The 13147-nt window shown below is 37.6% G+C and overlaps 1 protein-coding gene across 4 annotated transcripts in view; it reads left to right on the top strand.

Moving 5' to 3' along the window:
- The window catches only part of RAB31 (RAB31, member RAS oncogene family), a 110517-nt gene that overhangs the window by 32490 nt on the left and 64880 nt on the right, over nt 1-13147 (top strand). For all 4 annotated transcript variants that reach the window (XM_061595365.1, XM_061595356.1, XM_061595351.1 and 1 more), the window contains exon 2: nt 3074-3153. In XM_061595365.1, coding sequence (XP_061451349.1) covers nt 3074-3153 — 80 coding nt within the window. The remainder of the gene's footprint in view (nt 1-3073; nt 3154-13147) is intronic.

Here is a 13147-nt window from a genome sequence, read left to right as displayed (position 1 = left end):
ATCCAAGTCTATGCTGCAATGGCAAACGCAGAAGAAGAGGAATTGGAGAGATTTTATGCAGAAGTACAGGAAGAAATTGATCACACATCAAAACAAGATATGATAATCATGGGGGACTGGAATGCAAAAGTAGGGAACAGAGAAGAACTAGGAATTGTAGGAAAATGGGGCTTAGGAGACAGAAATGAAGCAGGAGAAAGACTTACTGAAATCTGTAAAGCCAATAATTTGTTTCTTGCAAACACATTTTTTGAGCAACCGAAAAGACAACTGTACACGTGGACATCACCAAATGGACAATATAGGAATCAAATTGATTCTATAATTGGTAGCAGAAGATGGAGAAGTTCCATACTTTCTGCGAAAACAAGACCAGGAGCAGACTGCGGTAGAAATCGTGAACTGGTCATATCAAAAATCAGAGTAAAGCTAAAGAACAACAAAGCAATCATAATGCCAAAATAGAATTTAAATAACATCCCAGAAAAATATAAAGATCAAATAAGGAACAGATTTGAGGCTTAAAACTTAGTTGACAGAGAACCAGAAGAACTATGGTGTGAAGTCGGAGACATTATCAGGGAAGAATGCAAAGAGAAAATCCCTCTAGTTAAAAACAGAGAAAGACCTCAATGGATGACTGAAGAAACTCTTAAAATGGTTAAAGAGAGAAGGAAAGCAAAAGGAGATAGAAACACAGTCAGAACCCTAAATGCAACAATACAATGACTTTCTTGGAGGCCACTGATTCATAGGGTTGCCATAAGTCGTAATGACTTGAAGGCACATAACAACAACAACATGAATTTGTGACCTCCAACAGCATCTGTCGTGAACCACCCTGTTCAGATCTTGTAAGTTCAGGTCTGTAGCTTCCTTTATGAAATCGATCCATCTCTTGTTTGGCCTTCCTCTTTTTCTACTCCCTTCTGTTTTTCCCAGCATTATTGTCTTTTCTAGTGAATCATGTCTTCTCGTTATGTGTCCAAAGTATGATAACCTCAGTTTCATCATTTTAGCTTCCAATGATAGTTCTGGTTTAATTTGTTCTAACACCCAATATTGGTCTTTTTCGCAGTCCATGGTATCTGCAAAGCTCTCCTCCAGCACCACATTTCAAATGAGTTGATTCTTCTCTTATCCGCTTTTTTCACTGTCCAACTTTCACATCCATACATAGAGATTGGAAATACCATGGTTTGAATGATCCTGACTTTAGTGTTCAATTATACATCTTTACATTTGAGGGCCTTTTCTAGTTCTTCCACAGCTGCTCCCTGCAGTCCTAGCCTTCTTCTGATTTCTTGACTGTTATCTCCATTTTGGTTAATGACTGTGCTAAGGTATCCTCCTTGACAAGTTCAAGGTCCTCATTGTCAACTTTAAAGTTACATAAATCTTCTGTTGTCATTACTTTAGTCTTTCTGACGTTTAGCTGTAGTCCTGCTTTTATGCTTTCCTCTAACTTTCATCAGCATTTGTTTTAAATCATTACTGGTTTCTGCTAGTAGTATGGTATCATCTGCATATCTTAAATGATTGATATTTCTCCATCCAATTTTCACACCTCCTTCATCTTGGTCCAATCCTGCTTTCCGTATGAAATGTTCTGCGTAAAGATTAAATAAAAAGGGTGATATAATACACCCCTGTCTCACACTCTTTCCTATTGGGAACCAATCGGTTTCTCCATATTCTGTCCTTTCAGTAGCTTCTTGTCCAGAGTATAGGTTGTGCATCAGGACAATTGTATGCTGTGGCACCCCCATTTCTTTTAAAGTATTTCATAGTTTTTCATGATCTACATAGTCAAAGGTTTTGCTGTAATCTATAAAGCACAGGGTGATTTTCTTCTGAAATTCCTTGGTCTGTTTCATTATCCAACTTATGCTTGCGATATGATTTCTGGTGCCTCTTCCCTTTCTAAAATCCAACTTGGACGTCTGGCATTTCTCGCTCCATATATGGTAAGAGCCTTTGTTGTAGAATCTTGAGCATTACTTTACTTGCATGGGATATTAAGGCAATAGTTTGATAATCACTGCATTCCCTGGGATCCCCTTTCTTTGGAATTGGGATGTATATTGAACGCTTCCAGTCTGTGGGCCACTGTTTAGTTTTCCATATTTCTTGACAGAAGAAATTTATTGTCAAAATTTGAACAGATTCCGTCTCCGTAGCAACTCTATTGGTATGCCATCTGTTCCTGGTGATTTCTTCCAAGTATTTTAAGAGCAGCTTTCACCTCGCATTCTAAAATGTCCGGTCCTTCATCATACGGTTCCTCCATGAATGAATCTGTCATCTTGGCATCTCTTTTATAGAATTCTTCAGTGTATTGCTTCCATCTTCCTTTTATTTCATCTTGGTCAGTCAGTGTGTTTTCCTGTTGATTATTCAACATCCCTACTCTTGGTTTAAATTTCTCTTTCATTTCTTTAATCTTTTGGAATAGGGCTCTTGTTCTTCCTTTTTTGTTGTCTTCCATTTTTTATACAATATCTATTGTAATAGTTCTCTGTCCCTACGTACTAGTCTATGTTGTTGCATTTATGAGCTGTAATGGCTGCTAAATTAACATGATATTTGAAGATGTCTATGAACTGGAGGTAGTTTTGAGTTGCTTGGAACAAATTAGATATTAAAAGTTGAACAGGAAATCAGTTACCATTGAAAGGGAATTGCAGTTCATCTTTCAAACATACACTTAAAATCAGGAATAATGATGGTATTGTCCAAAGATAGCTACAAGTAAATTCTTAAAAAAACACTTTATAGTTCTTACATTACAATAGCTGAAATGAAATTGGTTGGGGAAGTAAAATTTGGTAATGGCAATACCAGCATTCTGCCACAATGATTGACTATAATCTTCCTGAATGGTTTTAAAAGTTGGCTGCCTCAGGACTTTTATTGATTTCAACACTGCAGTAAAATGGCATGTACTGAGCGGGCATTTATTGTGGGCTAAAGGATGATTAAGTAAATTTATCTCAATCTAGAAAATTTTTCATTTTAACTCGTGCCTTTTTTGAGGTAAAGTAGAATTGATTCTTTCTTTCTTAATTTGCAGGATACTGGAGTTGGCAAATCTAGTATAGTTTGTCGATTTGTTCAGGATCATTTTGACCACAATATTAGCCCCACTATCGGGTAAGTATTATACATATGCAGAAACAATATTGATACAGTCCATTTGTATTTCAAGATTATGGAAGAGCTCAATCCTTAATACAAGACTGCTTTTGTTCATTATTTCCAAGTGTTGTATAATATAGAAGCTATTAATTGAGTAGGCCTGTTAGCTTCCTCTTTAGGTAATGCCAGTTCCAAATTACTATCCATTCTGCACCTTGATCTGTTAATATTTGTTATGCAACTATTTGGTTTTTTAAAGTCCAGATTCTAAAGGATGAAATTATGGGGTTTCTTTTGTATGCTCTCATATTACTGAATTACAAATGATACATTGTAATTTTGTTCTGTATGATAGTTTATTTTGAAACACTGAAGCTCAAAATCAATTATTGTAAGGTGACAATGGTTTTATTTTGGGAAATGTTTGTAAAAAACAAAAAACTTAAACATGTTGCTTGCATAAGTATTCAACCTCTGTGCTGTGGAAACTCCCAGTTTATACAGATGAAAGAAATTGCCCTATCCAGGACACAATTACCTTACCATTGGCCTTTACCTGCAAACCATTAAAGTTACTGTCACACTGTCAGGATAAAACCCCCACTGTTGAAGGATGATTGGTCAGGCTGGGATCTGAAGGAAAATGAATACCAAAGAGCATTCTACAGAAGTGAGAGATGAAGTAATACAAATGCATAGATTAGGAAAAGAGTACAAAATAATATCCAGGTGTTTGAATATCCCAGTCAGCACAGTTAGACCCATAATCAGGAAGTGGAAGCTGCATTACACCACCAAGGGACTGCCAAGAAAAGGCTGTCCCTGAAAATTCAAGAGCTCAAACAAGGAGACTTGTGAGAGAAGTCACATAGAGGCCAACAATCACTTTGAACGAGCTACAGAGTTCAGTGGGTGGAGTGGAGTAATGATGCACCAGTCAGCCATATCAAGAGCTCTGCATAACAGTGGCCTGTATGGGAGGGTGGCAAGAAAGAAGCTGTTACTCAAAAAGTACCCTCTGAAAGGACATCTAGAGTTTGCCAGAAGGCATGAGAGTGCCCCAGCTGCGATGTGGGAAAATGTTTTGTGGTGAGATGATACCAAGATAGAGCTTTTTGGCCAAAACTCAAAGCACTGTGTGACACAAACTGAACATTGTCCATGAATCAAGATGCACCATCTTGTTAAAACTGAAGGAAGAATGGATGGAGCAAAATACAGGGAAACACTGCAAGAGAACCTGTTTCAGTCCACTAAAAAAACTGAAGCTTGGAAGGAAATTTATTTTTCAGCAGGACAGTGATCCCAAGCACAAGGCCAAAGCAACATTGGAGTGGCTTAAGAACAAAAAGGTGAATGTCCTACAGTGGCCCAGTCACAGTTCTGATCTCAATCCCACTGAGAATCTATGGCTGTCCACAAGTGACGTCCAACCAACCTGAATGACCTGGAGCGAATCTGCCAAGAAGAATGGGCCAAAATCTCTCTGACACTGTGTGCAAAGCTGGTACATACCTGTCCCAAAACACTTAAAGCTGTTATTGCAGCAAAACATGGCTCTACCAAATATTAATGTGTGTGGGCTGCTTCAGTTTTATATGTTTTTTACAAACATTTCCCAACATAAAACCAATGCCACCTTATAGTAATTGAGTTTCTGTGTTTCAAAATAAAATATCATACAGAACAAAATTACAATGTACCATTTGTAATTCAGTAATACGAGAGAGCATTGGTCAGGGGTCTGACTACTTTTGCAAGGCACTGTACATACACACGCATATACATGCATTTTTGTCTATTTTTTAATTTACTGGTACATGGCTTATGTATATTTGTTGCGGGGTAGGGAGAAGCAGAGAAATGAGGAAGGACGCAACAGTTTTGTTCTATTTTGATACTGTCTCCAATTGATCCATAGAGTTTTGGAGTTTTGGAAAGGTGATTTTATACTTGAGGTTATTCCATCTTCTATTCTCTTATTTCAACTTCACCCCTGGCCGTCTAATATTAGGAACCTGCAGTATTTCTGATTCTGAGCTCTGATGCCTTTGTCATTGAGCTACCACAGGCCCAATCTACAACCATAATGATAATTGTAAAGCATTTTGTACTCAGAAAAATCTTACACAATTTATTATTAAATACATACAAGATAGCATAGATTTCTCTATGTCAGGTGAGGGTAGAAAGAGTGAAGATGGGGAAGGGGCCTTGTGAAAGAAGGAATGTCTCCTGGTGCACACTGCTCAAAAGTCCCCCTTTCACTTTTCCTTGACTCCTAATGTGCAATGCCTGGAGCAGCAGACTACAAGCCTTGGTTTGTTACATCATCTGAATTTGGGCTCATGATTTGTTTTTCTCCAAATAAACCATGAACGATAGGTAGCCAAGGTTTGTTCTTGGCTTGGTATACTATTTGTGGTTTGTTTGGGAGAAACAAATCACAAGCCTGGATATAGATGACACAGTGAGTCAAGGTTTTGCTTCCAGTATGGCACAGCGAGGAGCAGGGGAGGAGCAATGTAGGGATATTTGAGCAGTGTGCATCAGCATGCTGCTCATTCTCATTGAACCATAGTCAAACATTAACTGTGGTTTAACATGATGTGCAAACACAGCCATAATCTCAAATCACTTTGGCAGGGCTTACTTATGAATCAAGCTACAGTTCTGGGAACATGTGAAATAAACTGTGCGTCTGTGTGTGTGCAGATTGCGTTTCCCTTTTTTACTGAGTAATTGCAGCCAGACCTTAAGTTGATTTTAGAGAACATGACTCCCAGGTTATATAGGTATGATTTTCAGGCAGAGTTCAGGCCTAGCATCTCTTTTATTAAATAAAGTAATAAGAGCTCTTGGATTATAAGTGATTTGTGAAAAGCTCTTGGTCCTTAGCGGTATGAACAGATGTAAGAAACCTGCAACAGGAGACCAAAAAAAAAATACTTAAGGCCCATTGAAGGTTCACTGCTGTGTGTGACTTCTCTTGACTTAAAATATAGAATTAAATATAGGCTAGTAAAAAGTCAATGTGATTAGGAGCTATAGCTCTTTTATTTAGGTTTGGATTTTAGCTTTGGGTTATTTTAATAGTATTTGCATGAGGATCATCTAAACCCAAATTACTGGCAGTTTCCAGGCTTGTATCTGCTTCCAAATGAAGAAAGATTTTATTTTATGATTCATCACACTGCTTTGGCTTTAGCAAGACATGATAGCACAGTGTAAGTTGTGACAGTATGTAATTCATCTTCATTAATTCTCCCAAAACTTTAAATCTTACCAACTATACAATATAATTGCATGATCTTGTTTTGATTTTAATTCATGCATGTTTATGTTTACAGACAAATCTGTCGACCTGTGCTAAAAAGAAAAGTTGGAGGCTTAAAGAATACTCTTATCCTCATGTTATGCCTGCCAGGACTTATCCTATCATACTGCCCGTGTCCCTCTGTGCCAACACAGTACAGTGCTGTGTTGGCAAAAAAAATCCCTCAGATTGGCTTAATAGTATGCTTGCACCACTCAACTGAGCCCTTTTTTCAGTGGAGTGCTACCAATATAAGAAGCAAATGGTGGGCAGAGTTGGGGGTATGGTGAAGGAGGAAAGGGATTTAGGAGAAATTCCATTTTTGCTCAGGGCTCCTTCCTGTCCTCTATGGTAGCATAACATGCCTGTAAATGTGGAGATATAAGTTAAATTGATGGGTAATCACGGGGTTACCAGGGAAGTTGTGGGTGTTTCTTTCTGTGTTACTATATAGGTTTTGTTCCTGCAGCTATTGTAGAGTTGTCTCTGCTACTGATTGACCCATAGCAGCATGACAACTTTGTTAGGATTAGCCTTGACATCATGGCTACTCAGGGTAGTGGGCCACTTTGCTCTTTGTTGTTGTTGTTGTTGTTATGTGCCTTCAAGTCGATTATGACTTACGGCGACTCTGTGAATCATCGACCTCCAAGTGCATCTGTCATGAACCACACTGTTCAGATCTTGTACGTTCAGGTCTGTAGCTTCCTTTATGGAATCAGTCCATCTCTTGTTTGGTCTTCCTCTTTTTCTACTCCCTTCTGTTTTTCCCAGCATTATGGCCTTTTCTAGGGAATCATGTCTTCTCATTATGTGTCCAAAGTATGTTAACCTCAGTTTCATCATTTTAGCTTCTAGTGACAGTTCTGGTTTAATTTGTTCTAACACCCAATTATTTGTCTTTTTTGCAGTCCATGATATGCGCAAAGCTCTCCTCCAACACCACATTTCAAATGAGTTGATTTTTCTCTTATCCGCTTTTTTCACTGTCCGACTTTCACATCCATACATAGAGATCAGGAATACCATGGTCTGAATGATCCTGACTTTGGTGTTCAGTTATACATCTTTGCATTTGAGGACCTTTTCTAGTTCTCTCACAGCTGCCCTACCCAGTCCTAGCCTTTTTCTGATTTCTTGACTATTGTCTCCATTTTGGTTAATGACTGTGCCAAGGTATTGATAATCCTTGACAAGTTCAATGTCATTGTCAACTTTAAAGTTACATAAATCTTCTGTTGTCACTTTGCTCTTTACTTCCAGTTATTACTCCCAGAACAGAAAGTAGTGAAGATATGGTGTGAAATGTGAGTCAGTTATTTTGAAGGAGGACAGATTTCTTTCCATTGGCAAAGAAGCAGGAATTTGGGAATAAAGGGTGTGTTTTCCTACTTTTTTATACAGTATATATTTTATGTATATTACAAAACAAGAGCAACCTTTCCTAGTATATCAATTCCTGACCCAAATGGGATTCTTCATCTTGAATAGTTGATCTCAGAGTTAGAGAAGTCATACTGGAGAAATAGCTACACGGCCATGAAGGGAGTGAGAGACCTTCAGTGTTGGAGTTAGCAACCTGGTCATGGTTGTTATTGCATGACAATTTCTGTACATTGTTTACAACTCCTTAAAAAAAAGAGTTTTTATTTGGTGCCATGGGTAATTTTTTTATATATAAAACCCCCAAACTTTAGCCAGTATCTTTTCACTCAGGAAACAAATGTTCAGGTTTTCTGGTTATGGATTTCTGACATATGTTGCATTCTAGTTTTAGAACTGGAGGCAGCTGTGCAAACAATGGGTAAGAGAGTGTGTCACTACCAGCATTAATTCAACAAGAAGATGTTTCTTTGCAATGGAGGAATGAGTAACATGAGAAATACTAAACTGTACATCATTACCAAACTTTTACTGGAACAACACAAAAATGCCCCATGTAACAGGAAGTCCACATGCTCATAATTACATTTATGCAAAGAAATAGAAAAATGCTACTTGTATATAGTTTAAAAATAGCAATATACATATAGCAGCATCTCTAAATATTTGATTCAACACTGCTGGTACTTTATTAATAAGCAGCAATGTTTTTTCCTCTTCAATACATCTCTATCTATCTATCTTATATGTGGCGGGGACAGGTATTTAAATTTGCTAGAAAAAGTGAAAAAGTAATTCATAACTGAGGAACAGGTTCCCTTTATTAAAGCCCAGTTTATTTATTAACTGCTTAATCATTCACATTTCTAAGCTGCAAGGTTGATTTGATTTAAATCACTTCTCTGAAGGACTTCGTTTTAATGATTTAAATCACAATGAAAATCACTAGTGAGGAAGATTCTTGTTGTTATGTGCCTTCAAGTCGACTACGACTTATGGTGACCCCATGAATCAGCGACGTCCAAGAGCATCTGTCATGAACCACCCTGTTCAGATCTCGTAAGTTCAGGTCTGTGACTTCCTTTATGGAATTAGTCCATCTCTTGTTTGGCCTTCCTCTTTTTCTACTCCCTTCTGTTTTTCCCAGCATTATTATCTTTTCTAATGAATCATGTCTTATTATGTATCCAAAGTATGATAAGGTTAGTTTCATCATTTTAGCTTCTAGTGATAGTTCTGGTTTAATTTGTTCTAACACCCAATATTGGTCTTTTTCGCAGTCCATGGTATGCGCAAAGCTCTCCTCCAGCACCACATTTCAAATGAGTTGATTTTTCTCTTATCCACTTTTTTCACTGTTCAACTTTCACATCCATACATAGAGATTGGAAATACCACGGTCTGAATGATCCTGAGTTTGGTGTTCAATTATACATCTTTACATTTGAGGGCCTTTTCTAGTTCTCTCACAGCTGTCCTACCCAGTCCTAGCCTTCTTCTGATTTCTTGACTATTGTCTCCATTTTGGTTAATGACTGTGCCAAGGTATTGATAATCCTTGACAAGTTCAATGTACTCATTGTCAACTGTAAAGTTACACAAATCTTCTGTTGTTATTACTTTAGTCTTTTTGACGTTTAGCTGTAGTCCTGCTTTTATGCTTTCCTCTAATTTTCATCAGCATTTGTTTTAAATCATTACTGGTTTCTGCTAGTAGTATGGTATCAACTGCATATCTTAAATGATTGATATTTCCCCATCCAATTTTCACACCTCCTTCATCTTGGTCCAATCCTGCTTTCAGTATATGTTCTGCGTATAGATTAAATAAAAAGGGTGATAAAATACACCCCTGTCTCACACTCTTTCCTATTGGGAACCAATCGGTTTCTCCATGTTCTGTCCTTACAGTGGCCTCTTGTCCAGAGTATAGGTTGCACATCAGGACAATCAAATGTTGTGGCACCCCCATTTCTTTTAAAGCATTCCATAGTTTTTCATGATCTACACAGTCAAAGGCTTTGCTGTAATCTATAAAGCACAGGGTGATTTTCTTCTGAAATTCCTTGGTCCATTCCATTATCCAATGTATGTTTGTGATATGATCTCTGATGCCTCTTCCCTTTCTAAATCCAGCTTGGACGTCTGGCATTTCTCACTCCATATACAGTAAGAGCCTTTGTTGTAGAATCTTGAGCATTACTTTACTTGCATGGGATATTAAGGCAATAGTTTGATAATTACTGCATTCCCTGGGATCCCCTTTCTTTGGAATTGAGATGTATATGGAACGCTTCCAGTCTGTGGGCCATTGGTTAGTTTTCCATATTTCTTGACAGATTTTAGTCAAAATTTGGACAGATTCCGTCTCAGTAGCTTGTAGCAACTCCATTGGTATGCCATCTATTCCTGGTGATACGTTTCTTCCAAGTATGTTAAGAGCAGCTTTCACCTCGCATTCTAAAATTTCTGGTTCTTCATCATACGGTTCCTCCGTGAATGAATCTGTCATCCTGGCATCTCTTTTATAGAGTTCTTCAGTGTATGCTTCCATCTTCCTTTTATTTCATCTCGGTCAGTCAGTGTGTTCCCCTGTTGATTATTCAACATTCCTACTCGTGGTTTAAATTTCCCTTTCATTTCTCTAAGCTTTTGGAATAGGGCTCTTGTTCTTCCCTTTTTGTTGTCCTCTTCTATTTCTATACAGTAACTATTGTAATAGTTCTCTTTGTCCCTACATACTAGTCGCTGTATTGTTGTTCTATGTAATAATTATTTTTTAGCAGAAGTACATTATTATTTAATATATTCAGAGATGTAGGTTTCATGAGAAGTAGGTACACACTAAGCAATTCTGAATTGTTTCCAGATTAATTTTCACAAAAAAATGGGATGATAATGTCGTCATTTTAGTATTAGAGCAGAATGAACTTGTGAAGTCATTCAGGAGATGAATCAGCTCCAACTGTCCAATGAATCATGATATTGTTGTCATGATGTGCCAGAATCATCACCACCAAACAGGCTTTTAAATTGTACTAATAAGATGGTTTATTCTTCTGGTAAGTTTTCTTCTTCAACAACCAACAACATTAACAAAACATGCACATGGATTTTGAATGGTTAACCATTTCAGTTTTTAGATAAATGTAAAGTTCTTTAAAAATAAAATTTAGGCAATTTCAACCAAGTCTCAACATGAGAACCTTACAATATTGGGTGGTATGTTTAACTCATTCTTCTTCTTCACCTTTGCCTCCCTTGTTCATTGTCTGGAAAAGAAATACAAACTTTCCTGCTTTTTCAGTTCCCAACTTATTTAGAATGAATTTCTACATTCTCAATTTAGAATGAATTAGTCCAAAGGAAGAAAAAAATATCTCTACACTTGCAGAAGAGGCTACTGGTATTAAGAGCTAGATTACCACTTCAGTGGTCTCTGTGAGGCGTCCTTCCCTGGCTCTCCCTGTCAGGTTCCTACCTGCTCGTGGTTACTGCCTGTCTCTAGGCACCACCAGGGACTCCACCAGTCCGGACCGCTCTCTCTTATGATTTCTCTCCCCGCTCTAGCACAGATCTCAACAGATCCCCCTGCTAGGCAACCACCAGTAACGTCCCAATACTAGTATTCCCAGAGACTCTGAATACTGGTATTGTTATTCTCTTCACCGCTGCCACCATTTGTTACAGTTCCCCTTCAGCCTTGGTCATTACCTTACCCTCCCTTCTGGTCTGTGAAACCCCAGCCAAGGATCAGGCCTTTGGTAAACCAAATTAAGTATTTATTAAAGATAACAAAACTAACAAGATTAACAAGATTTCTTCTTAAGGCACATAAGCATATGGTTTTACTCAATACTAATCCGAACTCCACCTCCCTCCTGGTAAACAACTCTCTAAACCCCACCAAGCAATCCACTCTTTCTCTTCTCCCCCCAGATTCCACAATTCACCACCTCACATTCACCCAGATTTACCTGTCATCCTTTCATTTATACTGTCAGCCATTTTAAACATTCAGCCAATCATCAAGCATTCTATTGCCCATTCAGTCCCCCTCCTCTTTCACTACTTACCATGTATACTCTAAACAACCAGCACTTACCATATATACACTAATATATAGGAACATCACAGTCTCCTTGTTCAGATCTAGCTCATCTCCCCAAATTCTCTATTCATTGACCTTCTCTATTTTTACACTTAGAGAGAGGCAAGGTCTTGAGAGCAAGAGTGTGTACTTCATGTACACCACCTGCAGAATAAGACTGATTCAGGTTATCTTCCATCTCCATAAAATGCTGTTAACATATTGTTTGACCTAGGCTCTTTTTTTTAACTGATTGTTTTAGAAAAAAATTGAAATCTGATTTAGATTAAAAAATCATTTTTTTTCAATCATTGATTTTTATCAACCCTGCTAAGCTGTGGTTTATTTGGAGAGAAACAAATAACAAGCCTAACTTCAGATGTTAAGGCAAGGTAGAATCTGATGCCCTCAGTTGTCTTCGAAGGAAGGTTCAGAAACATGCCATATTCTCATTGCACCTGTCCTTATGGTTGTAGACTGTATTAAAGACCTTGTATGTATTATTATGACCTGGTTCATATGTCATGCTAAGCCAAATGAGGATGGCTTCAATCCAATACACACTTACCTAGGAGAAAGTCCCATTGAACCCAGTAGAGCTTACTTCTGAGTAGCCATGTAATGGATTGCAGCCTTAGTACTAATGCACAAATTCCTACACAGGAGATTGCGGCTGCTTTGTTGCTCCGCTGCTGTAAGCTAAGCCATGATTTAGCTTAGCCTATTATCTAAACTTGTGGTTTTTCTTGCTAAAGACGAACGAAAAATTGTAATCAAGGTATATATATTGCTCTTCATGTAATGTGTTATTGGGACAGATTTTAGTGAGAGAGATGGAGAGGTCTAACCATGACTCAGTGATTTATCTACTGGATGGACAAGATAAATATATAACTGTGAAGACTGCATATTTTCTATCTACAGTAACTCATGAGAGGAAAATCTTTGAGAGACTGCTGTGTTTTGTCATTGAGTTCAGAATTTTAAGTTTGTTTTATGCTTTTATTCATTTAGGTGTCACATAATTTTATTCAGATTTCTATACATTCATTTTTATTTTATTTCATTTCAAAAATTGTTAAAAGAGCGACAGCTTTAAAAATAAGGTGTGTTGTGATCTACCAGGTAATTCAGTATTTTAAGTTTATGTTGTATGTAGTTTATTTGGGTCTGAGTTAACTCTTATTAATGTTACATTGTATTGATACTTTGTGATGATC

The sequence above is a fragment of the Rhineura floridana genome, chromosome 1 (assembly GCF_030035675.1).
Source record: "Rhineura floridana isolate rRhiFlo1 chromosome 1, rRhiFlo1.hap2, whole genome shotgun sequence".
Lineage (NCBI taxonomy): Eukaryota > Metazoa > Chordata > Lepidosauria > Squamata > Rhineuridae > Rhineura > Rhineura floridana.
Note: the sequence above shows the minus strand (reverse complement) of the source record. Positions and strands in the feature narration are given on the sequence as shown.